The sequence below is a fragment of the Passer montanus genome, unplaced genomic scaffold (genome assembly GCF_014805655.1).
Source record: "Passer montanus isolate IOZ18808 unplaced genomic scaffold, ASM1480565v1 scaffold24, whole genome shotgun sequence".
Taxonomy (NCBI): Eukaryota; Metazoa; Chordata; class Aves; order Passeriformes; family Passeridae; genus Passer; species Passer montanus.
Window position 1 is genome coordinate 10,278,634 of NW_024367037.1, and position 27,718 is coordinate 10,306,351.

General features: G+C 36.1%; 1 protein-coding gene across 1 annotated transcript; it reads left to right on the forward strand.

The window, feature by feature from the left end:
• The first annotated feature begins 202 nt into the window (after window positions 1-202).
• TMX3 (thioredoxin related transmembrane protein 3) lies at window positions 203-27,420 on the forward strand. The gene is made up of 16 exons (XM_039711058.1): window positions 203-650; window positions 857-911; window positions 5,404-5,443; window positions 6,555-6,678; window positions 9,585-9,630; window positions 10,150-10,230; window positions 11,092-11,191; window positions 11,443-11,520; window positions 13,679-13,745; window positions 15,730-15,828; window positions 18,066-18,123; window positions 18,822-18,875; window positions 19,189-19,245; window positions 22,618-22,747; window positions 24,930-24,998; window positions 26,345-27,420. Exons 1-16 carry the CDS (start codon window positions 551-553, stop codon window positions 26,609-26,611), a joined length of 1,425 nt encoding a protein of 474 aa, XP_039566992.1. The 5' UTR covers window positions 203-550; the 3' UTR covers window positions 26,612-27,420.
• The last annotated feature ends 298 nt before the right edge of the window (window positions 27,421-27,718 follow it).

The following is a 27,718-nucleotide window of genomic DNA, read 5'->3' on the forward strand; positions in this document are numbered from 1 at the left end:
ACAAAAACAAAACAAAAAAATATATTTTAAAAAAAACCAACCAAACAAACAAAAAAACCCAAAACAAAAAAAAAACCAAACCAAAACAAACAAAAACAAAAAACCAAAATCACACAAAACCATAGCTGAAGACAGGAACGACTGTAACAGGTCTGAACGAACGAGGGAATGACACCGACATTGAAGCCAGCAAGTTTCGCGCCCGTGCTGAAGGAAGGCTGCTGACAGAGCAGCAGGGCAAGGGCTGAGCTCTACCCAGGGCAGGGAGTATGGAACCCAGAGCAGGAACACTTATGCCACCATGGCAGGCGGCACACGTGTTCCTGCTGGAGGGAGGGCAAGGCTTGCTCTCCCATAGAAGCAGAGCATTGATTCAACTGAACGAGAGTCTCCCCGCTGGGGAGATGACAGAGTCTATGCACCCCGCGTTCCGTCACCGTGCCGCGGTGCCACGCTTGTCCCCCCCTCGCCTCCCCGGCCCCCTTCAGCACGGCGAGCACCCCGCACCCGCCACAGCCCGCCCCGCCGCCCGCGGCTCCGCGCCTGCGCCATGGGCAGAGGTCGGCGCTTCCCCTTCCGGCCGTGCCGCGGCTCTGTCAACATGGCAGCGGCGCCGGGCGGGCGGCCGCGCTGCCTCCTCTGGGCGGCAGGTGACGGGCAGGGGGTGCCGGCTCCGCCGGGCTGGGCTGCAGGGCACCGCGGGTTGGGAGGCGGGCAGCGCTGGGGCAGGCAGCAGTGTCGGGAAGCGCTTGGGGGTGTGAGGGGCCAGGAGGGAAGGGAGGCTGTCAGCTGGCGCGGATGAGCGCCCGGGTTGGTTCGGGCATCACTCACGGAGCGCTTTTCCTTTCCCCCGCAGTGGTTGCACATGTGGTGGCGTCAGGTGCGGGTTTTGTGGAGGATCTAGATGAGTCGTAAGTATTGGGGTGTATTGCCTAATTGCCCAGATATTGTTTGTCTTGTGGGGAGCATGACCCCCGACTTTGTGCATACTCTGTGCTCTTGTCGAGAAAGCTACACTGGAAAAGATTGTGATTTTTGTAGCAGGAAGGACAGAAAGGTTGTGGCTTGGAATATCACAGATTATTCTCTGTTGGAAGGGCCCCAAAAGGATCACTGAAGTACAATTCCTGTTCCTGAGTAGGACTCCCAAAAAGTCACACCATGTGCTTGAGAGTGTTGTCCAAACCCTTCTTGAGCTCTGCTGGGCTTGGTGCTGTGACCATTTCCCTGGGGAGCCTGTTCCAGAGCCTAAGCACCGGCTGTGTGTAAAACATTTTCCTGATATCCAACCGAAACCTACCAACACAGCTTCCTGCCACCAGAGAGAAGAGATCAGTTACTGCACCTCTGCTTCCTCTCATGAGGAGTTTGTAGACCCCCATGAGGTCTCTCCTCAGTCTCACCTATTCAGGAGGTTCAGTTAATGAAGCTGAGGAACATTTTAATTTTTCAGCTCCTTTAAAGCTGTAGTGGTTACTGTGGTTGTGTTGCCAGAAATGCTCTTAGGTTTCCTTGCTTGTTCTTTCTTTCTGGTAGGGTAAATACGTTGGTGTGTTGGTGCTTGCCCCAAGGAAAAGCTGATTGTATTTAACCAAGTTATTCATTAGAGTTTGCGGCATGGCTGCCACCAGGGGTTGGGAAAATGAGTCTAAGTGTGTTCATGCGTGGCCAGAAACGGAAGAGAAGGAGGCTGCAGGACTAGTTCATGGCTGCTTGAAGTTCCAGTAATAATTGTGTAAAAATGTGCCTTTATAACAGAATTAGTCCCAAGACTGTGCCGGAGTTGAAGTGGCTAGTCCTGCCATGAACTTGGTTGTGTATGGTCATTGTTGGTGTACTGGTTTGCTGTAGCAGTTTGGTAGCTACATATTTGCTGTTTCCCAAAAAAATTATCCAAATGTTTTTTGGGGTTTTTTTTGGTCAGATTAGCAGGTTGATATCAAGTGCTAAAAAGCAACATGAATGGAAAGAGAAGGTATGACTGGTAGGGGAGGAGAAGTTGGCATTAGATGACTGCTTTGGGATAAATTCAGCCACTGTTTTCATGAGGGCTCAATCCACAATAAATTACATCAAGGAGCTAAACTGTCAGGAAACCACTCACATTTTTACAATATTGCTTGTTATTTATAAGATCAGATGAAGCATAGTGATTTTATGGGTGAGGGGATAGGAACATATGGAAGGAGTTCTCAGGAGACACACAGCAGTGTCTCTGGTGTTGTGAAAAAACAACTGAAGCATGGGAACTGTTTGGACTAGATTTTCAAAGCTTGTTTTTAAAACATGCTCATATTTTCAAGGACTGAGGACTCTTAGCCTATCTGTGCTTCTACATCATGTTCCCATATCGTGTTTCCACGTGTGTGTATTTAAATATATTCACTGTTTTGGCATGAAGAATTATGATTCTGTTGTCCCATAACTTTTTAAAGTAAGTGATAAAAGGAAATCTTATTTTAGAACACTTGAATTTTTCAGTTACGGAACTATACAGATGCATGTGTTTGCAATTGAGAAGAAGAATGGAAGAATTTTTCAGGGCAGGTTTTGTGGGGGGTTTTTTGAATTTTTTGTAGCTAATTGGCAGGTGGTGAGAGAGGTCAGGAAAACAAATTTAATGGAAATTAAAATTTAATTTAAATAATTTAAATTTTAGTTTAATTTTGCTCCAAACTGAGGAGCAGTGACTGGTGAAGTTTAAAGTTTTCCATTTATAGATACCAAAATGTTATGGACATTCTGCTGTTGCTGAAAGATTCGTGTTCTCTTTGAATTTTAGTAGCAGTAAACAATGTGGACTAGTACAAGGTGCAGGTCCCCTTCCTAAGCTTTCAGGATATATGAAAACAAGTGGCAGAGCAGAGCTGACAGAAGTGCCCAGCTGGGCTGCAGGAGGGATGCACAAAACCAGCTGTGGTTCCTCTTGGCTTGTGCTGCTCTGATAGCAGATCTGCTGCCTCACCTCAGTACTCCTCTTGTGATGGGTGTGGACTTGCTCTAGTGTGATAATGAAGCAGATAAGTAACCTGACTTAAAAAGGAAGTGGTTTTTTATCTGTGGGGTGGCTCAAACCAGGATCAGAAGCATCAGAAATTGTGCAAGGGGAAAGCAAAGAACAGATACAGTAGCTGGGTGTTTTTAAGGCCCTTGGAACTGTGACCTTGGTGTTCAGTTCTGCTGCGTGCTGGTTTCTTTTAACTGTTCATGATTAAGTGTGGTGCTTGGTTTAAGTGGGAGCTACATTTGATCATGTAGCTGGGAACATGCATGGGTTTGAGACAAATAATTTTGATTCAAGGGTGTGCAACACTTACGCCATCTTTCCAGTGTGATTGTGTTTCTGTCAAATGACAGAGGCTTGCAGAGAACAGTTAAAAAGAGACACTGAAATTTTGTGCCTGGAAAATGTCTGTGCAACACTTATGCCATTTTTCCATCATTGTGATTGTGTTTCTGTCAGCTGACAGAGGCTTGCACAGAAACAGTTAAAAAGAGACACTGAAATTTTGTGCCTGGAAAATGTATTTATAGGGCCTAGAAACAGCATCTTCAGAAAATACTTCACTGCTCATTTGTAGAGAGATTTCTGTTTTTCTTCAGCAGTGTGAAAGTGAGTTTCTTTAATATTGTCTAGTAATTTAATCATTGATGTTAGCAAAACTAGAGTGAGTTTTGATGGCAGGGTTTTGTTACACTTCAGATTTTAGTTTCTGTGGAAGTTGATTAAATACGTGCTTGTAGATGAGAAGTTTGAAATTTATTGCTATAAAAAGTACAGTATTTTTTATACAGTATTAAACTCTGTTGGAAAGCTCAGTCTCCAGATGTTTCATTCTTTCTCTTTTCTTTCTGTGTGCTGGCAAGGTTGCAGTCTACCTTTCTCAGTACTTAAATGTTCTTTACAATTTGCCATAACAATTGTACTGTGGCAGAGAAAGGAGAACATTTAATTGTAAATTCTTACACAAAGAAAAAGTGATTCTAAATTGAAGCACAGCCTAAGGTCTTATGATTCAGTAACTGCTTTCTGCCTCTTGCATCATAGCCAATTATTTGGCATTGTAATTGGAAGTTAGCTGTAGCTCTGTTAGAGTTCTCAGGAGATGCTGGCCTCTTACTGGTTCTTTCATTAGCTCCATAGTGCTTACGGTGGTGGAGTAAATTTTCAGTGAGGTTGTCAACTAAGCAAGTCTGTGACTTAAAAATGCTGCTTTTCTTTAGCAGTTCCATAGCATAGTCTCTGCAAATACCTTTCCTGCTGCTGTACAGGCAGAGCAGCCTTGGTATGCCATCAATAAAATAGGCTGGAGTTTACCAGTGAAATGCTACTATTCTGAGTTTCAAACACTCAGCACTGTAATTAGATTGTATTCATGATTTCTGAATTATTTCTGTCAAACATTAAGCCAACATCAGCATTAGTATTTCTTCAAGACCATTATGAACTATTACAGATTAATCTTTAAATGAAATATAATGAATTCTGTCTACTGCTTATGGGCCATTTATAGGCATGCTGCATATTGGGAACTGACAAGTTAGGCTATAACTTGTATTAATTGGATCTTAGAGCGTAGATCCATGCTTACTGCATAATTGTAGTAACTATCTCATTTTGTAGGAGGAGTGGTGCAGTAGAAATTTTGTATCATGTATGTTACAGTTTGTCACTTTAGTCCCAGTCCTAGTCACTTAGGAAGTCTTGTCTTTTACAAATATAAATCTTAGGTTAAAGTTCTAGCTAATTCTATACACAGAGCTAGTTAACTAATGCAGTAGTTCATATGATCTTGTATTGACAGCAGTGAAATATGTAAGCAGCATTTCGGGAGATAATAAAGAACTTTAATTTATCAAGCTTAGTTTTATATTAGTGACTTTAGAATTTAGTGACAGATTTAGAATTAATAAAACCTTCAGTAAATATAAATATTATTTGTCTAGCATTTAAGAAAATTCAGTAGTATCTGTGTATCTCTGGGTTTTATGAGTAACTTGATAATTTTTATTCCATTAAGTTGGTTTCTTGGTTGTGTGCACTTTAATAAAACTATAAACTGACACACCTACAGTAGAATGTTAAAGGACGTTGAACTAAAATTGCTTTACATGTTAATATTAAAGATAACTTAGTTAGTTTGCGTGTATTAAAGCTAAGATTAACAGTTTAAACCAATGCTCAAAGAGTCTGTATTAATTGGTATATAAAAATACAACAACAAATACATTTAATATAACATCTCCTCTGTTTCTCCACCCTCAAAGAAAGAAACAAACCAGTTATCTTGTATCTATAGCTTTATATTAACCTTGTTGTAGACTTTTTGTTTTTCACACATGCATTTCACTACTTTATTTTCAGATACATAACTTATTGCTTTCATTTTTTCCCTTTTCCAGGTTTAAAGAAAACCGTAAAGATGATATCTGGCTTGTAGATGTGAGTATGTAAGAAAAACAGGAAGCTGTGCTAGTGGAAATCAAAAGACAGAATGCACAATGCTACACCCTGTAGTCAGGCTGCTTCATCGCTTGGAAAATTGTTTGTACATGATGCAGAAAAGCTTCATGACAGAAATTCTGACAGAACAGATAAGCAATCTGTCTGCTGTTCAGGATGAACCAGGCATAGGCTGAATAGACTGCTGAATGGCCTGCTGAATAGGCTTCAGTCTATGTTTTGCAGTCCTTTAAAATGGAAAGCAGATTGCCTAACACACTCAGGAAGTGATACTCTCTGTTGAGAATTTTTATAGTTCCTTTAATTAATTATATCAGCTGATTTGTGTTCTAGATGTCTGTTAGTAGTTAGACGAAATATATGAGACCTCTTTTACTTTTCTAAATTATTTGGAAAGATTCAGTTTTTTATAGTTCCTTTAATTAATTATATCAGCTGATTTGTGTTCTAGATGTCTGTTAGTACTGAAAGATGAAATATATGAGACCCCTTTTACTTTTCTAAATTATTTGGAAAGATTCAGTGCCCCTTATTTCAGTGACAAACAGTTTTTTTAGAAAGATTGTTTGCTTGTGAATGAGGTAACATTTCTTTTCTCACCCAAATATGTACTGTAATTCTCAAAATTTTATTACTCAGATTAGTGATTTTTGAGTGGGAAAAAATATACGAGCTACTTTGGAGTTATCAGCAATGTATAGCAAAACAAAATCCAACTTTTTTTAAATTGTGACCTTATCTTGTTATACCAAAACATTGATATCTTCTGCCTGTTGATGAATTCATGTTCCTGGATAGATTGCTTATATGATCTTTTAACATTCAAAAATAAAGTTACCATGCAGTCTATTCCTAAATAAGAAATCATATAATAGTGCAGCAATTTAATGTATTCTTTTCAAACTTGTGCTTTCATATTAAAAGTAGGACTAAATCATAAATGCTGCTTGTCATGCTAACCTTGTAACTAACTTGCAATTTTATTAAGAGATAAGGAGTACCATGACTGGAAAATAAATCTTGCTGAGGGTTAATTGTAGAAACAATTTCTACTAATTTTTTTTTTTTGTGAAATGTATTTGCTTCTCAGTTTTATGCACCTTGGTGTGGCCACTGTAAGAAACTGGAACCTGTGTGGAATGAAGTGGGCATAGAAATGAGAAACATGGGTTCTCCAGTAAAAGTTGGGAAGATGGATGCAACTTCCTTTTCTAGTAAGTATGGTTTGGTTAGGGGTAACTTCATCACAGCTTCTGTTTTGAAACTATTATTTTTTTTTCTCGTAGTTGTTCTTCTGTGTCATAGCACAAATATGCAAACAGTAATTGTAAAAAAAAGTCGTGATTATTGTTCTTTCTGAAAGTGACAATTTTGTGTAGTATATGCTTTTTATCACATTTGTTTCTGCTTGAGTAGGGAATTCTTCCTGGCAAATGGAAGGTAAAAGCTTCTCAAAGATCTGCATTTGATATGCCTCTAAGAGTACTGTTATATAAGCATTTTTATGTGGTGTGTCTCTGGAGAGCATCCAGTTTTAGGTTCCTTCTATTACTGCTGGAGGAGTGCCCGTGTTCTTGCTCTTACTCATTTCAGGTAATCGGTCCTGCAACTCTTACACAAAGCCTGCTGAAATATCTGAATTCATTGCATCAGTGATCACTGCTCAGCCGATTTCTTTCCATGTTTCCCTGTAAATGTCTTCTCAAAGAACCAAATTCAGTGCTTTCAGTGCTGTTTCGTTTGCTGATGCCTTTCACATGTATCAACCTTTTCAGAGAAAACCCCTTCATTACTCAGAGAAGTGGTTTGGAGGACGTGAGAGGATTGTTGAATACTTAACACTACTTCCTTTGTGTTTGTGTGCTTCTTTATTGTCAATGTGCTTAAATCTATGTTGAACCAGGAGGATATTTAAAAGAGAAGGTGTAGGGAGGAGTGGGGCCCAAATGAGGTCTGCATGTAATAAAACTTTGTAAATATATGTAGTGTTTTTTGTTAATATCCATTAAATTGGATTATTCAGGTTTGTTGTATTTGCCTAAAATGTTATGCAGAATACTTTTCTCACTGGTGTTCCAGTTTTTCCTATTCTTAGATATAGGAGAGTTCAGTCTTTTGAAATTAAAATTATTTTTGTCTCAAAGACCAATTTATTGTATATGTTTTTCTATAAAACCAAATAAATATGACTTCATGTTTCATCTTAAAGATATTTATTTTCTATAAAAAAATAAATCTGGAGAATTAGAAATTTCAAGTTTATGGAACCAGGTAACTTCAAAACTGGGAACACATTTCATGGTTCTCTAACTTTCCAGTCATGTATATAAAATTCTAAATCATATAAATTGTATAAAGTCTTACCCCGAAATATTTGTATTTGTCAGCCGGTTACTGAAATCTTGTGCTTTATATCTAGAACAGAATTGGTACTATGTTTTTTTTGTATAATTAATTTTTAGTTATATAAAAATCACTAAAATCTGCAAGTGTTCCTTTGTGCCCTGGAAAAGTTTTTCTTCTCAGATATGCTACTGGTTTCATAGTTTCTGATAAATCTTCTGAAATAGCTTTATGCTTTCATTTGAAAGTGGAAATTTTACATCTGAATATGAAAAAGACTCTGCTTAGTACCTTTGCAATCTAAATAGTCTCTGAAATCAAAGTAGTTCAGTCTTGAAAATATCAGAAGGAGATGCAGCTGTAATGTCTACATGTCACTAGGAAGGAACATGAGTGGTTTGCTTTGCATGTTTTGTGTTTATAATAAGAATATTAAATAGTGTGAAAGAGCTGAACTTTGGGAAGCTTGTTGTCAGAGAGCTGAGATCACAGGTGAACATATAAATCATCCAATAAATGTTGCCTGATGGCTCTGTGGAATGGGGATACAGCTCTTGCATCAACAGAGCAGTCACCTGCTACGGTATCAGTTGGATTTTCAGGGGTTTAGCCTCAGGAGTCCACTGTGTGTGAGCAGAGTAGAAACACATCACACCTAGGGCTGGCACAATTGCTGCTGTTTGCCTCTATTGCATTCTTTATATCAAGAAGTAGAGGTAATGATGTTGTCAGCTGTCTTTGATTAGATGCCTGTAGGTGAGCTGCTAGTTTTATTTGTAGTGCTGTGCAATAAGGTACTTGCACCTGATCCAGGTGAACAACCTTAGGGTCATTTTCTAAACTCTTTGCACACAAGTCATCTGACATCTGCTTGCTGTGGCACGTTGTTGGTAGCTCCGGAATGGTTTTGCAAAAAGCATTGATTCTAGGTGCTTTCTGAGTGCAGGCATTGTTACTCAACAGGGAATTGCACAAGTATTGCCACAATTTTAGACTTATTTAATCCTTTTTTGAGACTGTGTAGTTTAATTTTTGGAAAAAACTGAATTTGCTGGAAAGTATAGTTTAAGGTGGCTGTTGCTATGTTCACAAGTGGAAGGGTGGTTGCAAATTATACTCCTGTCTTGCTTGGTGGAAGCAAGATAGAAGTTTTTAAAAAGATCTGAGGTGAGGGAAAAAGTTCTGCAGTTGTCTTACTTTTAACCACTTCAGTAAGCAGCAGGTAAGTATCTGCTTAGAAACTGCCTGCTTCTGGTAAGGTTCATGATAGTAGACATTTACTTGTGTGGAATATGATTTTTTGTAGTAACTGTAGTATGATACTGCACTTCTCGTTAGCCATTACTCTAGCACTTAAGTAGTTAATTGTCTTCTGCTTCTTTCAAGCATTAGTATTTGTAGCTCTTCATCCTCAATGCTTAATTTTTGCCTCCTATGTTTTCTGTCAATTGTATGTGCATATTCAATGCATGCTACTTTTGGTTAAAGCAGACCAAGCATGTCTATCCAGGGGATTCTTATGACGTTTGAGTTGTGGCACATGAATTGGGAGGCTATCCTGGCACCCTGCAGCACCTCTGAAAGAAGTCCAAAATTTAATGATGTAGCTTAATAACAGCAAGCTTTTCCTTGTAAGCTAGTAAAGTAATCCATATTGAGCTAAGTGGTATTTTGTTTCCATTTGTTTGTGTGGCTTGAATGGTAAAACATGTTTAAAGATTAAGGTAGGAGAGAAAAAAAGTCTTGGTTCACTTTGGCATGAACTCATTTCTTTCAGGTATTGCATCTGAATTTGGAGTGCGAGGCTATCCAACAATTAAGCTGTAAGTTGATCCTTCCTATTTAATTTCCTTTAATGGTCTCATGACAAAAAATTAAAAATAGCCCTGTCCATTTAGAATTCTCAAACCCATGTAATGTGTAATCCAGTACAGTGTCATCTTAAATGAAGACTCAGTGGTTCTGAGTACTTTTTACTGTGGAATACTACGGATTTTAGCAGGTTATTGTTTAAGCAAACAGTATTCCTAATAGGTGATAATAAATCTTGTCGAGTTAGTTTTCTCAAAAAGGAAGCAGAGATGTTCAGTTTGATAATCTTTAAGGATGAAAATTTTCATGCCATATAGAGGTATTGAAAATTCCTCTGAAATTCCTAAACCTCTATGGATTCAAAGAAAGCCTTTTAGAATTAGTAAAACTTGCATGAATCCTTTGCCAGTGCAAGCATGCTACATCCTCTCTCAGCAGACTATCATAAGCTGACCAGCACTTCACTGCAGCTTAATACAAATGTAGTTTAGATGATTGCTTTTTTGTTCTTTTTTTGTCTATTTATCTAGCTTGAAAGGAGACTTGGCATACAACTACAGAGGACCAAGAACCAAAGATGATATAATTGAATTTGCTAATAGAGTGGCAGGGTAAGTACACTCTTCTCAGAGACTGGTTCTGCTGACTTCAGACTTATGTGGGACTTTGAGGTGGGCTAAGACTTAGTTAAAAAGAACAAGATACTGAAGTAAAAAACTATATGTACTATGTGTGTGGCTGCATGGGAGACTGGTGCTGAGTTAAGATTATTTATTTTTGAGGCCACATTTCTTGGTTGTTGTGCTTACATTCAGAATTCTCTCTCAAACAATGAAGACTTTATTGTGGCCTTCCACTGTAAAAAGACATCTCCTAAGAAAGACACAGAGTTTTTATCAAGTTCTGTACTGACAGGATAAGGGGAAATGATTTTCAACAGAAAGAGGATAGGTTTAGAAAAAATATTAGGAAGAAATTCTCTGCTGTGAGGGTGGTAAGATACTGGAACCAGTTGGCCAGAGAAGTTTTGGATGCCCCATCTCTGGAAGTGTTCAAGGCTAGTTTGAGTGGAGCTGTGAGGAATCTGATCTGGTGAAAACTGTTCCTCCTTATGGTGGCAGGGTTGGACCACATGATCTTTAAGGTCCCTTCCAGTCTAGCCCAGACTGATTCTGTGACCAGTAAAAGGCATGCATGTTTACATTGTAGCAGCATTTTGTAGTAGGATCCGAATTTCATAGTTAAATGTTCTATGTGATGAACGTAACATGTTATTTGGTGGGGGGAGGGGAGAATGTTGTTTTTTCTTTTTCAATAATAACTTGAAAAACTAAATTAATTTGTATTTTGGAATTTATTTTTTGAAAAACAGCACAAAAAACTGTATGACATTTTCTTGTGAATTTTTATTTGTTTGGGTTTTGCAGGTTGCACAAGCTGAGATTTTTCTATGTCTTTGTTTCTCTTCCCAGACCTCTCATCAGGCCACTTCCTAGCCAGCATATGTTTGAGCATGTGCAAAAGAGACATCGTGTACTTTTTGTGTATGTTGGTGGTGAATCTCCTTTAAAGGTTTGAAGCTCAATTAAATAAAGTTACTTCTTTTGGCTATTTAGGGAGTAATTTTAAAAATCTTTCAAAAGACTGAAGTGCATGCTTGTAACAAATTCTTGGGTTTTTTATGTTTATTAAAGTGCTTTTACAATCTAATGCCATAAACATGTTTTTAAATTGCTCTTTGAAGATAAGGTATGTGACAAAGCTTTTGTTTGACACATACTAAAAGTTCAGAAATTAAAAAAACATTATTTGTATTTTTTCAGGAAAAATACATTGAGGTTGCTTCAGAACTAATAGTTTATACATACTTTTTTTCTGCCTCGGAAGATGTGCTGCCTGAGGTAAGCTGTTTCCATTCCTACTGCTTCCCCAGAAATGGGATGTTTTTCCTCATCTATGTAATTTTGCAGTTTTGATGGCACAGAGGTGGCTTCTTACAGTATGTTTGGCTTTGGTAGATATCTGAGTAATTACACTGAAACATGTAATGTTTGACTCTATATAGGGAAAAAATACAACCCAAATTTCAGTCTGTCATTGCTTTGTTTTGGCCAAAATACTTGTTCAGTCATATTAATAAAATTAATCAGAGGATGAGCAGAACTCAATGTGGGCCACAGAACTTGCTCAAGAAAGTAGATACTTACTAATTAGGAGCTTTGTAGCATGAATTACTGCTGGTACCTTAGTAATCAGAAGTAAGTGAAGAGGTAGGTTATTTTCATCTCGTACAGTACAGCTGATAACACATTTATCTGCCTGGGGATCAGCCAATCCAGTCCACTGGCTGCAGAATTCTCTTGTGGCTTTTTTTTGAGGATTCTGGGATAAGGAAATTACTTACAGTTCATCACAAGGGTGGAAAAAATTTGATATTACTGTGGTGTACAAGTAACCAGTGTTGCTTACTTGCTGTAGCAAAATCAAAAGACTTTTTTATTTATTGTTATCTCCAAGTGGGACCTAAGTCCCCTCCATGCCTACTAACATGTGACTTTGAAGTTAGTTGGTGATGAATGGGGTAAGAACTAGCAATTTGATTTGTTGGTTTGGTTTGGTTTTTTTTAAGGCAGCTGCATTTTATAACACCATAAGTAGAACTGGCCTCATTATAAATAGTGTATTGTTAGTTATCCAGAAGCCTGGTATAAAGCTACCTTAATTTAAATACTGCTGTTTGCACTTCAGCTCCAGCTGAGCAAGAAAAGTACTGTTCAGTTATGCAGTGGAAAGAGTAAAAAAGGCTGGAAGTCTTTGAGGTTCTGTGATCACACTGATATAAGCAGTGAGCTTTTTTTTCTTGTAGAAGGTCATTTCCCACCAGTCATTTAAGCTGAAGTAGTGATGGTATTCAGTATTCTATGGAGAGAAGCAAAAATGTTCAGAAATTTGTGGTCATGAGTTGTAATGAGCCTTTGCATTATGATGTTCACTGTTAGGCTTTGTTTCATCACCTTAGGTAATATTATTCCAAGCTTTAGGCATCTCTTGCAAGCTTTAAGCTGTACACAGATTAATTTGTCCTTCAACTATGTTAAATTATGTTTTGGGCAAGTGAGAGAACAAAGCATCATCTGGGACTACCTTCTTGATTGTTCAGCTAGTCTATTATAAATTACTGCTTTTACAAGAAAGTTAATGCAGAATGATAAAAGGCATGTCATTTGGAACTGATGCTGTCCTTTACCTTTCCAAAACATCAGTAAATCAGACAATTCAGATTACATGATCAAAATTAAGCTTATGATGCAGTTCTTTCTAAACACAAATGCTATTAAAATTTTAGCTTTGAATGGTAGCAAACTGTAAGAAGTAGATGCAGTATTTGTTTTGTCTGTGACAATTCACTAAAAACATGAGCTGAATAAAATTGTTTTGAGTTCTAAGAAGAAAGGTTCTACAGCTTGTTTTTAGTATGTTGCTGACTGTTGCAAATATTACATTCAGCATGGTAATACAGGCTTTTGTTATTTGTCTAAATTAGGTCTGTTTGCAGCCCTGTGTGCTGAAGCTGTTGCTTTATATGCCCATCAGTCTGAAGCACAGGAAATAGCCCAGATGTAGTGGCACATGTTACTGGTGGTACTATTTTACTCTGCAAAATTGAGTGTCCATTTAGTAGAAGTAGCAGTATGACAGGTATTCTGACAACAGCACAAATGGGGACTGAGAGCATGATTGATAAAACCCTCAAGTTACAATTTCCTATCTAAAGTCCATGTCCAATCTATAAACTATTCTTTGTGCTACTGCAGATACCAGTAAAAATCATGGGTTTTTTTTAATGTGTTGTGAAATCTACTGCTTAAAAATATATTTATGTTTAGTTACTTTTAATATACAAAAGCTGATGAATTTATCTTTGTACATGTAGACAGGAAATATTTAGGTGTCCTTAGAGATTTTCCCCATGAACTACATTTACATGTTTTCAGATGTTTTTTTTTGTTTAAAAATCTTTTAATTTTCCTTGTATTAATTGAAACCTGACTCTTTCAGTATGTGACGTTGCCTGAATTGCCTGCAGTTATGGTCTTCAAAGATGGAACTTACTTTGTTTATGATGGTAAGTAAAAGTGGACATTACCTTACAATATTTAAAGCATATATGGAGAAGCTGGAGGAGTTGGGATTTTTTGAAGAGTATGTAGGGATGCTGGGAAATTCCCCAGTCTTAGGATAAATAGCAGCTCCTTTGTGAAGAAAAAGGTAAGAAAATTACTAGTTCTTCCGCAACAAAATAGAAGGAATTTTGTTTAGCAGTCTAAAGTAGAAGTGGTGATGTTTCCTTTGTGTTTTCAGTAAGATGTAGCTTCCAATATTACAGTTTTGACTGCATTAACTTATTGAGAAAAGTTGCTTCTTCTCTGACTGTACAAATTCATCATATACATAGACTACCTAGCTTGTTCAGGCTAGGCTGTGGCAGTGTAGGCTGTAGAAAGGCCACCTGAAACTAGTAGTGTTTTATTGCACTGCTGTTTCTACATATGTGTATATATGCAGTACAGAAGGGCAGTTCACCTGCCACTGCTGTAAAAGTGTATTTCTGTCTATATGGGTGCATATCCATATGGAAGTATTTTATTGTACTCAGATTGCACCATAATGTATGTTAGAAGCACACAGATGTACTCATAGATACATTGCATAGCCTGGGCTTGTGAGCGCACCACTTCTTTTCAAAAGCATCTACTCTTGATTCAGATTGTTTCAAATGTAAGTTTTCCTATTTAGTTGAAAACATATCACTCAGACGATTATTCTGCAGGTTTATTTTCTGAGGATAAGTAATAGTACAGCACAGCAAAATAGGTTGGTCACCAAGAGTATTCTTTGTGACCTCGTAGAATGGATGTACTTGTCTTCCTCTTCAGTTTATTGCCTCCAGATAAAAATTCACCCTACAGCCCCATGATTTGCATTTAATTTTTTGATCTCTTTTAGCAATTCAGGAGAAGGAAAGCTTGTCAAAGAAACACTCATTTTGCTGTGTGGCCTGCTTGTTTTTCCCACACCTTCTAAAACAAATGCAAAAACTGTAATAATTCAGGCTTTTAATTTACTTTGTAAAAATTTTACTTTTTTGTAATGTACCAGAAACGTTATTGGAAGTCAAACAAATCATGAAAAGGCAGTTTAAGAGACTGAATAAGTTTTTATGTGCAGCTGTTACAACTGGCAGAACTATGAAGAGTTCACTATAGGGAAAAAGTTATAGCAAAATGCACTTCAGTGCTCTGATCTTTGTCTTGTTTTGGTTTGGATTTTTTCCTTCTCCGTAGTAGAGGAAATGGATGCAGATCCATAGGATGCGTTATGCTTGGAATTGTTTGCTACTACCTTATGGCAGATAATTGTTAAGCTGAAATTATGATACTTGAGTCTTTATGATAGAATTTAAAACAAATTATTTATTGTGCATTTGTTCACATAAAATGCAGCATATATGTATATATGTTTTTGCTTTTTTACTTGTGATTTAGATCTAATTGATGGTATGTATTATAATTTAATTCTTAATAGATTAAAACATCTAGGATCTTAAACTAGCCTTCAGTAGATTGTCAGTCATACATGATTATTTGTTCATTTACATTCACAGTGCTGTTTAATGCATCTGCTTTTTCTTGATCTTTCTGTTTCATTTAAGGACTCTCAAAAATACTGCTTTCTGTATTTTTGTATCTGCTTTGTTTGAAACTTGACAAATTATGTACACACACCCCTTTAAAAGCAGGGTTTAAACCTGTTACTTTCTGCACTGGGTCACAGTTAGCTTCTAATATATCATTTATCCTTGATTTGGAAAATAAAATCATCAAGTCAACTTCTCACACTTTAATATGTTTTTTTGTTCAGCAACTGAAAATAGCTTTAGAAGTTTTAAAACTTAAAATGCCCATAAAATTATGATAATTGATGTAGCAAGAGTAAAAGGAAAAAGGGAGAAAAATTAGTGGTTGCCTCAATAGTACTGAAATAGTAAATCTGATGACCCACCTCTTAAAAAAATGTAATCTTTTCTTCTTTTTTTTTTTTAATGTCAGAGTATGAAGATGGTGATTTGTCATCCTGGATAAACAGAGAAAGATTTCAAGGTTACCTTCATGTCGATGGCTTTACACTGTATGAACTTGGAGATACAGGTGAGATGCTGCTGCTAAACCCTTTGACACTGTGTACTAAACAGTGAGAAAAGTCAAAAGAGTACTAAGAATATGTTTTTAAACTTTAGAAGTTAATCAATATCAGGTTAGAGCTGATAGTGGCAGTATTTTTTTGATGTTGGACTGACCTGGGACTAGAGGTTTCATACAGAGTCTACACTAGTCCATTCCTCACAACATAAAAGTTAGTGTGTCTAATCCTGTGGTAATCACAAAAATTAGTAGGACTTTTAAGAGCATCTTACATTTTGCATAAGTTGCATATTACCTCTTGGAATACATGCAGGGAATTTTAAAACTAGATTTAGAAGTATCAAATATGGATTATCCAGATATCTTGTATCTAGTGGATTTAGATATCTTTGAAATAGATGTGGCAAGAAAAGGAGAGGAGCATGTATTGAAGTGGACTTGTCCCAGAAGACTTCAGCTTTTCTTTAGCAAAAGTTCTGCAGGCCAAATGAAAATTTTGTAGCCAGGTGACCTCGGGAAAAGGCACATGACTTGTACTGCTCCTAAGGTATATACATACTCTTGAGGTACCAGCAGAAATACTGTAGGTGTTGACTTTTCCAGGCCAGGACATCTTATCATCTATATTGCATTTCAAAATACTTGCATTCAATCAACACTGAGGTTTTTTTTAGGTTTTCTTACATGCTTATGAAGCTAATATTGTTACACCTACATTTTAAATGGTTATTTACAGAAATGCTGAAATATAGCGTATTTCTTCTTGTTACGTTTTTGTCTTAACAATTCCTCAAATAACCAAAAAAAACAACAAAGCTTTATTAATACACAGGAGAAGCCATCATTTACTTTTAAAGACCTTTATGTATTAATACATAGTACCTGGAATTTATTTACATAATCTTTTATAGTCTTAAAGGTCATTAGTTGTCTACCATATTTATTAGGTAGCATCTTAGGGTGGAAAGAAATAGGGAAAAAATGAGAAATTATGTATGGAAGAAGTGGAATGGGGAGAAGCTACTGCTATTTCAAAAGGAAGTATGGGAATGAATCATAGGTCTTGCCCATAAACCCCAAAAAAACAACAAAGCTTTATTAATACACGGGAGAAGCCATCATTTACTTTTAAAGACCTTTATGTATTAATACATAGTACCTGGAATTTATTTACATCATCTTTTATAGTCTTAAAGGTCATTAGTTGTCTACCATATTTATTAGGTAGCATCTTAGGGTGGAAAGAAATAGGGAAAAAATGAGAAATTATGTATGGAAGAAGTGGAATGGGGAGAAGCTACTGCTATTTCAAAAGGAAGTATGGGAATGAATCATAGGTCTTGCCCATAAAACCCAACAGTATTACTTGAACAAGAGTGACTTTTTATTTTTGAGGAGAATGCTTCCCATGGCATGGTGATAGGTAGGAATTGAACAATTGGTTGTCTTGATGGGGAGGGTTTTGAGTGAATTGTGGCATCTGGAGAGAACTGAAAAATGAGCCCTCTGGAGCCTTGAGTTAATCTGGTTGATGACTGACTGCACTGTTAACAGTCTGCTTTCCTAACTGCAAGGGCTTGATCTGGAGAAGCTTTTTAAACATACTTATATCTGATTGATAGCATTCTTTGGGATTGGAGGTTTTTTGTTCCTTTTAATCAGAAAACTTCACAAAGTAAATCTTGGAAGAGATTGGTATGTTCTAGTGTTGACCTTTAAGCTCCTCTGACAGAGGTCTGTGAACTAAATTGTGTTTCTGATATCAGGAATTCTGGGCTCTGCCAGTAAATTTTCCTTTTTTTTTTTTCATAATGCTCATAACAATATGAAAAATAGTTGTTATTAAATCCATACAATAGTGATTTAATCAATTAGAATCAGTTTGTAATTGCTGCTATGTAATGCAGGTCTCCATAGCCTCATATTTAGGTATATGTAAATATGCAGCTTGAGAAGAAAATTAATTTTTATCTGCATTTTCTCTCTGTTAACTTCTTTCTATAGATAGGCTTTTCATGCAATGCTAGTGATGTGCCATTAAGCCCCATCTTAATTTATTTTCAGTAGCTACAAGACCACAGCTTGGTCAGCTTGAAGAGGCTCTTTGGCTGTGAGGCTTGTTTATACTTATAAACTAATTCCTGTCTGTGGAGAGTACCTGATCTTCTAAGTTGACATATTTCCCATTAGAGAATGTGTGTTTCTTTTTAAATGGTTTCAAGAATTTTTATTCCTTATTTTAGGAAAACTTGTGGCTATTGCAGTCATTGATGATAAAAACTCTTCAGTGGAGCATACCAGGTACAGAATTGAGTATTGGTGACACTATGGGAGAAATGTGCTGGTATGACATAGGGAAGTTTGGAAGTTTCTTAAATATTGAGAAATATAGGTTAAATAAATGGGTTTAACTTGTAAGTGTTCTGACTTAGTGTACTAGCTTTACTTAATTTATGGCTTGGTTGAAAGCACATGTGAGTTCACTGAGATGGTGGGAGTTCCTGTATCACTTTTTTGCCATTCGTTAATGGGATCACAGGAGCAAATGGTGATCTCATAGCTTTTAAAAGCTATTGTGTCACCTTCTAAACAAAGACAAAAGTGCTTGAGTTCAGATGACTTTGAGATGAACTCAGTGAGTTTAAACAAATGACTGTACTTCAGTTCACTCACGTTGAAAATTAAGCGATGCTTATATATTAGTTGTCTGTGGCACTTTAAACAAGGGGATGTTTTTGCTGGGGTTGGAGTTTGCCAAAGAGGCTGAGAGGCTTCCCTCGTCCCGTTCTGTTGCATATACAGGCTAAAAAAATACTGTTCAAGTACTGTGTATGCTATTTTCAACCTTTAGGAACTAAGCAAGATGAACAAGATGTTTTTTTGATAGTCCTTGTTGCTGATGAGGTATGAATTGCTGCTTACTGGGGAAATCTCAGTGTTTATTGTTTGTATTTAGAAGGAATTTATCCTGGATATCCATGCCATTTTTTTCCTTTCAGATTAAAGTCTATTATTCAGGAAGTTGCCAGAGATTATCGGGATCACTTTCACAGGTAGATGCACATGGGACTCTGATGTTTAAATTGGTCTTGTGCATTAGTCTTTCTAAGACATCAATCACTTCTTTTTTCTAAGTGAAAAATGTTACAGTGTATGCTTTTATATTTTTATACTGATATTTAATAGGACCATTTCATTAACTGACTGTGTTTCATAATGCTGTGTTCTAGATCATCACTTTTTCTGAATTACATTTCTGTGTGCTCTCATTTTCAGTTATAGGAAAAATATTTAATAAAGAACTTCTGCTGAAACCCGCTATTGTTTTCTTTTTCATAATTTTATTTTTAATTGCTTCTCTTTCAGGGATTTCCAGTTTGGCCATATGGATGGAAATGATTACATTAATAGTTTACTAATGGAGTAAGTAAATTCTTATTTGAATATTCTTTCTTTGGTTGTATTTGTTACCAAATGTATTTAATTGAAAATAATCTTACAAAAAGTTCTTGGCTTTCATGACTTAAGAAAAAAAACACTGTCATCAGAATTCAGCCTGTACCATAGTATCAATTACTCATTAAATTAAACTGTATAAATATATAATTTAATGTTAGATGTTTGGCCTACTGATAATACTGATTGACAAAGCTTATCTTTTAGATCTACTTTGTTAAATTACTGTTAGAGTTGTGAGGCTTTCACTCTCAATATATTTTTATGATATGCATAGAAATGCACTTATTTTGAAATACATAAGTGGTTTAACAAGATGCTTGACAGTTGCCCTTACTGTGATCCTTTTCTAAAAAATACGTAATTAGAGAGTTGAGTTGCTTGGCATTTGTAGTTAACTACTACTTCTCCTCTGGCCTTTGGAAGTCTGAAAGAAGGGAAAACCAGGAGTCAGTATTATAATTCTGTAAGTTTTCCAAATCCATTTCTTGGGGATCAAAACGTTAATTAAGCATGTGTTCATGCCTCCTAAAGATTCTAGGAGCTTCATCTAGACCCAGAAGCACAAGGTCTACATTTTTGTAGAATGTCTGTAGATTAACACCTGATTTAAAGACAATTGTCTCTCCATTAAAATTATGTGATTTGATTGAGCTAGTGCTTTATAATTGCCAAAAGTGAGACCTTCCTCACTTGCTTAATTGCTTCTCCTGTGCAGGCTCTCATGTCTGTCTGCTGAGCTCTTTCATCCTGTTTATCTGTCAGAAAATTGTTTGGTTTTCTGTCTGGGCAAGTAGGGAAGTTACTTTGCTGATTCAACAATATTATTTCCTACTCCTCTGCTGAGTACCAGCACAGATGTGCAGAGAAGTAGGGGAGGGACATGAGGAAGGAAATGAAAGGAAAGAAGACAGAACTGCCACTTGGAGTGGTAGTGATCTAGTGGCAAGGTCTGTTCAGCTGAGTTGTTTCACTGAATCTGCAAAATACCTAATTTTATTATTTGTAGTATGTGGAAAGTTCTTGTTCAAGTACTCACCAGCTTTTAATTATTTTATATACCAGTGTATACCTTTCAAGCACGAGTAGGAATTTGCAAAAGAATGCAGCAAATTATGTTTGTTGTAGTGGCTCTTCATGTGACTACATGAATAATTTGAGTTTAAAAAAAAAGTATTGCAACTGCTTCAGTTTGTCACCAGGTGGCAGCAAGTGGAAATAGAAAAAATATGAATAATGATAAATCTATCACAAAACACTTTTTAGTGTGTTAGATGCACATAGGAACAAACTCTGTGTTCTTTACAGAGGACAAAATGTTGTATGATTTCTGGGAATAGAATAAAACCTCGACAAAAGTCCATTTATGAACTTGACTGTAACTCCTTCAGTAGACATGATAATTCTGTCTTTTCAGCAGTATATGAACATACTTTTGTTGGATTAGAAATTATACATTTAAAACCATGCACAAAAGATGAAATCAGAATATTGTGTATTTTAATTAAAATACATAATTTTACCTTAAATTTTACTAAAAAATGCTTTTCACTATTGTATTAAAAGCAAAATTACAGTTTTTTTATAAGCTAACGTGTATAATATCACAGTCAGCTCTAGGTATATGTAGAACTCTGCTCTTGAAAGTAACACATTAAATGTGTTTTTGTAAACTTCTGTATAGCATAAAGAATCTGTATATGGAGGTTACCTTTCAGCTGCTCTACAACCAACTGCAAGAACATCAGTTACCAGACTGTTAAATGCAACAGAAACACTGCATCTAATTAACAAAATTCTGTTATTAACAGAACAATTAACAATGCACATGCACATCAAGATTAACTGCTGAGTAATAATTCTTTAAAAATTGTTCTGTTTTGCTGGAAGGACATATTTTGGTAGGAATTAGGAACCTGTTACCAGATGCTTGCAAAAACAGTGACTTGGTTTGAGTGCCTTCTACTTAGATTTCTTCTTTGTCCCTAGTAAGAACAGAATAAAAATTTCAAGGGGAAATGTTGTATTTATTGACTCTTATGTTGTAGGTTGCCTTGGTGTACAAAGTTGTGTTATTTGGTTAGTTTTTCTAAAGTTCCATTTAAAGGATGGCATTATTTTGTTAACCCTCTAATTGCCCTTATTTTTATTGACGTGTCACCATGCTTTCAGCTTCAGTACTGGAAAGAGAGTCTGCACCTTAAATCTTCAAGTGTTCAGCTTTCTGGAAGTTCAGAAAATTGTCATATATTATTAAACTTTTTCACTTTTAGGGTTGCATTTGAATTTAAATCAAAACCAAAAGCCCCACCTAAAATGTGAGAGTAAATGTAGGGTAATTTCAGTGACTCCAAAGAAAAATGGGCATCTTGAGTAAATAACCAGTACTTTCATTAAATAATTTACTGTTAATTGGTAGCCACAGATAAGCCTGAAATCATCATCAATTTTACATGTATTACAAAAGTACATGGATAGAAGGGTGAAAACATAGAAAAACAAGGTTTTCTTTGCTTCGGCTGTGAAGGAAGTACTTGAATTCATTACTGACAGAATTGTAATTGATAAAGAAAATTGAAAATTTGATAAAGACTACAGGAGATTTTAAACTTGTTTAATATGTTTAAATCTTTCTTTTTGAACAGTCTACTTTTGCAGTATTAAAATTTCTTAAACCTGATCTTATTTTGAATTTAGTGCTACAACTAATAGAAGATTATACTGGTTTGAGTCCAGAGATAATTTCTAACTTTTTTTTTCTTTCCAATTATGATGTATGTGCACATGCACATGAAGATTTAACTGCTGAGTAATAATTCTTTAAAAATTCTGTTCCTCTTAAACTATAACTAAAAGAGCTATAGAAAAGCTATGCTTGGCATGGTTTATTCTTTTGACTTGACCAGCAAAGGTTGATTGATAAAGGTGATCAGTTAGACAACGGTTGTGTGGGATTGCATTTTTGACTTACACTTCTGCCTTTGTAAATCTAAGTACTTAATGCATTTTGTATACAAGGCTGCTGTTTGTGATCTCTTAGTATTTGGAAAGTCATAAGGTACCTGATTTGCAGTTGCTTTGGATATGTAAAATGCTGTAAACTTCAATAGTGTCAGTGACATAGATGTGAAGGAAAATAATATTAATGAGAAATGTGTCCATACCATACCATGCCCGTACCTTTTTTCTTGCTTTCTTGTTTTTAAAGAATTACTATGAAGAGCACACATGAAGTGAAGATTAATAGATTCTCTTCTGAAATGATGTAGGGATTATTTGAATTGGAATCTTTTATATGGTAGTTCTTTAAATATATAAACTGTTTGTTTATGTTTCCAGTGACTTGACAATCCCTACTATTGTTGTACTGAATACCTCCAATCAGCAATATTTTCTACCAGATAGGAACATTGAGAGCACAGAAGACATGGTTCAATTTATTAACAATATCCTGGATGGTACAGCTGAGGTAAGTCTTCATAGTAGCTTGGAATATATTGGTTAGTGTTTATTTTCTTAGATGCTAAAGTAAGGAGAAAAAAATGGTTACTCAGATTGTTATGTGTGTGTTTAATATTCCTGTCCTGTTTTACTGTCTTGGGTGCTGTCACTGAATATGTGATTGTAAATCACATATACAACATGCTGTTGCATGTTGTACAAAGCAAGCTTTCTTTTGTTTATAGCATAATGGTAGCAGCTTCTTTTGATATTCCTTTTACAGGTGCAATTGTAAATGGAAAGATTTCTTTTCATCTCCTGGTTTACATTAAATGCATTTGTTTAAAATATTGAATGATAGTGTATAATTGAACTGCACCCTTTCTTTTGGGTGGAAAATTAATAAATCAAATAGCTGGAGGAATTACAACTTTAGAGTAAAAGAAACCAGTATTATACTCGCTTTGAATGTTAGAAACAGACACAAGCTTACTTCTCTCTGCTCTAAAACTAAAAAAGAGCTGTCTTTTGTTAAAACAGCAATGTTAATTGGAATTGATGACTTGGATATTTTTTGAGTATTTATTCCCTCAGTGTACTGTAAGTTGAACAGAAAGCTATCTTCTGTGGGTAAAGAAAGAGGTCATGGAGCAGAACTTTCATTTGTGCTTCTGGGGATGGAAGGCTTTGCCACAGAGGGGAGCTTAGTAGCTAATAATTTGGCTGCCTCCTGGGAGAAGACTGTTTTTGGTTTAAGCCCCAGCTGACTGTATATTGAGTGCTTCCCGTGTTAGCTGGATTCCACTTTGTGCCTGTAGTTTAGGACATTGGCCGGTAATGGAAAATAACACAGAAGATATTTGTCATATGGGGTTTATTTTGGTTTACTTAATGTGCCTGGTTGATGTAGAACATGATATAGGTGAATTTATGTGGTGCTCAGGACTTTACTGGCCCTGCTTTCCATTGCAGTGTGAGGGGTATTGCTATAACTTGGTGTTTCTTTGTTCTTGAGTTCTCGCTTTTTTAATGGTTTTTAAGTGCATTGAGTTATCAACATCAATTAGGCTTTAATTGTATGTCTCTTTCCGGTTGAAATAGCGAATGTAATTGGTTTCTGTCTGTTTTTTTTTTTTCTTTACTTGGAGAAGAATTATTTGTGATGCCTTGTGTTTGTTGCCGTAGTGTCATAGTGTCAATTAGGTCTTTCTACCTTTTGTTTGCAGTATCTCAGCTAGAGTGATTAAAGGTCAGTCTAAATTCATCTGTACAATACAAAAATAGAGGATATGACTTCATTTAAGCTGTCTATATTTAAGGTGTCTGTAGACATAAAATTGCACTACTTTGGCTGCATTCTCTGCCCAAGAAATTGTGCAGCACTTGAGGAATGAGAGTCTTCAAAATATGATGGTAAACAACTAATAGGATGCAGACTTTCTGAACCATAGAGAAACTTCTGAGAAGTCTGGTTTTCCCCTTTCTCTTCCTTGGGAAGTGTTTGATTATTCACCTGGATGATACTGTTACACTGTAAGACTCTATAGGTAACTTTTTGTGAGTCTGTCTCATCTTTGTGGACATTTTTTGCTATTTGAGGGATTTTTGGTCAGATCATGTGCTGATGAGTTGACTTCCAAATATGAGTTTGTTTCTCTGGCTACTCAAGGAAGGTGAAAACCAGTCCTGTTCAGCAGACAGACTGCCCTCTGGTTCATGTAGTTATTTTGAACACTGCTGAATTAGGGGGCAGTTTAGGTATAGTCTGTCATTGCTTGAGACAGGTTTTATTTATTGCACATTCATATCTTCTCTTTGCTTAGTACTTGGATGTCCCTAACTGTGCTGTCATAATCCATAAGTGGATGTTCAACAGCTGCAGGAAAGTTCAGAAGAGCTCTGCAGTTTTAAATTGGGACAGTTGCTAGTTTTTGTTAGTGTTTCCTTATGGTAAGAGAGAGAGTTTCAGCCCATTGTCCAGGCTGGCACTAATAGTTTAAAACAATTCTGAGGGACCTTTTCATGAGACTACTGAATAATCTTTATCCAGGTTTGGCAAGTTGGAGTGTCTGGGCATCATGAGATGTAAGAATAATTACTTTTCATTTCCTTCTAAAGGGACTTAAGATTGCAAGGTCTGAAGAATGAACTTTTGGAATCATAACTGAAAAGTGTCAGCAGTTTTGACATGGTTCCATTTGAAATTTCAGGCACAGGGTGGTGACGGACTTCTGCAACGAATCAAGAGAATAATCTATGATGCCAAGTCTACTATAGTGGTAAGTTTTATTTTTCATTGAATTAGATGGTGCCCTTGTCAATCAGGATACAAATACTTTCAGAGGGATTAAAATATTTTTATATGAGTTTTATATTGTGTATCTATTGTAGGTATATGTATAGGTTTAAGCTAAAAGAACTTCTTGATTAAATTTTTTTATAATATGTATAATTAATATATATCTTAATTCCTTCATTTTTTTTAGTTCTCTTCTGTATGCCTGACATATATTTTAAGGGATAGAACAGAGAGAATTCAAGATCTTTTCCTTGACCCTTTTGACATCATTTCCTGAAACTGGTGCTTCACTGTTCTGAGGAATGTTACATTTTTTGTTTAGTTACCTAGTGCATAAGGGAATTAAATACTTCTATTCGTGTAATTTTAGAGCAAACATTTTTATTGTCTTTCTCATAAGTAAATTATGCTTAAGAAAATGTTGTTGGGAAGATGCACACAAATCCATTTCTTCACTTGTCCTACACAAGCAAATAAACCTAGGCTGTGAATTTAAGTTGAAACTCACTTGCTTCTAAATGAGTGTCTTCCAAACTTCTGTGAAAGTGTTTAGCCACCAGTTTCTGAAACCATTAATCCTTCTTCCTGTGCCATTAAGCTACTCCTCAACAGGAAGCTCTCTAGAATTTGTCTGCAGACTAATTTTTGACAACAAGACACAAGTAAGAGGTGAAACTTTTTTCTTCAAAGTGGATTTTAATGCTCTTAGAACAATTGTTTCTAAAACTTCAAAGAATGCATAGGATATGCAGTTGGCATGTAAACATTAACTATCCCAATGCAATATTCTAATACCGAACTTGTGTCATTTTTTATGAACTTATAGTAGAAATTCTTGAAATTGAGGACTCCTTGCCATTTTTGCAGAAGAAAGCAAACAAGAAACTCCACAAAACAACAGTAAAAATAAAACCCAAAACCCAAACCAAACAAGCAGAAAAATCAAAATAACACATCCATTAGGACAAGAGGACATAGTCTTGAGTTGTGCCAGGGAATGTTTAGGTTGGACATTAAGAAGAGGTTGTTGGCTGAAAGGATTCCAATTTGGGCATTGGAATGGACTGCAGAGGGATGTGATTGGGTTTACCATTCCTGGAGGTGTTTAGTAAAAGACTGGATGTGGCACTTAGTGCTGTGCTCTTGTTGGTGGTGTTATGTTATAGGTTGGACTTGATGATCTGAAAGGTCTTTTCCAAACTACTTTTTTCCATGATCCCTCGGAAAAACTGATTTTCATTTTGGATGTTTTTTGAATAAATACACAGAGTGATGCAGTAACTTTCTATATTCACTGAAAGTGGTTTTTACTTTCTATTTCAACAGTCTGTGTTCAAGAGTTCACCACTGCTGGGATGCTTTCTCTTTGGGTTGCCCTTGGGGGTCATCAGCATCATGTGTTATGGAATCTGCACAGCTGATACAGAGGGAGAGGTATTTGAGCATGAGGGAGCCAAAAGAGAAAGTGGTGATCGAGAGCTCACAGATGAAGGCAGTGAGGAAGAACAAGAGGAGGAAAAGAATGGAAAATACACAGAACTTTCAGATGGAGAGCTTAAACAGAAAGACATTATGGAAAAGAAAAAAGACTAACTTGTTTAGCAAGAGAATTCTCTAGAATTTCCAAATAGACTTATTTATTGGCGGTTGTCATTTATCGGTTATCTTCATGAAAGAGGATTGTTTTATCTGCATAATGGTAGTTTTGACTTGCATGTGTTCACATTTTCTCAGAAATTGACAGAAAAAAAATGGATGTTCTCTTAATTGTCCTTAGTAGATTAACAAAGAGCAATTTAAACTGAAGAAATTTTCAGGTACAGTCCTGTACCATTTTTATAAGAGTTTTGAATTGTTCATTTCCAGAACAGAGATAATGTTACTTGACCTTACTATATGTGATGAACTGCTACTAATACAGCCCGGATATGCACTGATTCATATAAAATTAAAGTTGAAAACAAGGAAAGGTTAGGAGAGCTGTAAAGTGTTTTAGAGCCTGATAGCTGAAGACAACTTAAAAATTTCCTAAGAAGTCACATGTTCTACCTGTTGTACATTATTATGGGAAAAGAAAAACAAAACCAAAACAACAAACTTCTCTATTTCCTCAAATTAAATGTAAAATTTTGGGAATTGGAGGACTGTTCTACCATGTAATAATATAATTATTCACAGTCAAGAATGTTTACTTGATTTAGGATGTGGGAATTATATGCTAAGTGTTTATTAGTGCTTTAGCAGCTAAAAATATTGGAAAATTATGTTAAAAACCTTTTAGAACATCATTGCCTGTTAGTTACTTTTTGTGAGTGGTTGCACACTTATAGTGCAAGAGATCTGTAAGATTTCTGAATCTGCAGCACAGTTTGATAAAGGAAGACGTCAATATGAACACCTTCTATTTGTGTAACTCTCTAATGACAAGCTTTTTGAATGGTGTTTATTTATTTTACAGTGTTTACTTGAGATTGTTATATGTCTTTGAAATAGGTAGTTCTGTTTGAGACTGTTACCTGAAGGAGGGAGTTAATGAAGCTTAATGTTGACATTGATAGAGATTGATCAGTATAAAGCATTTTGTTACCTGTTCCATCATAAAAGCCACTATTAATACACCCCCATGACTGTGAAAAATCTTTGAAATAGGTAGTTTTGTTTGAGACTGTTACCTACTCTGAAGGAGGGAATTAATGAAGA

Excerpts from the sequence above, each read along its gene's own strand:
- TMX3 (XM_039711058.1), top strand. The coding sequence starts at position 551 with ATGGGCAGAGGTCGGCGCTTCCCCTTCCGGCCGTGCCGCGGCTCTGTC. Across the intron at positions 10,231-11,091 it reads TTTGCTAATAGAGTGGCAGG|ACCTCTCATCAGGCCACTTC; the intron begins GTAAGTACACTC and ends TTCTCTTCCCAG. Across the intron at positions 13,746-15,729 it reads AACTTACTTTGTTTATGATG|AGTATGAAGATGGTGATTTG; the intron begins GTAAGTAAAAGT and ends TTTTAATGTCAG.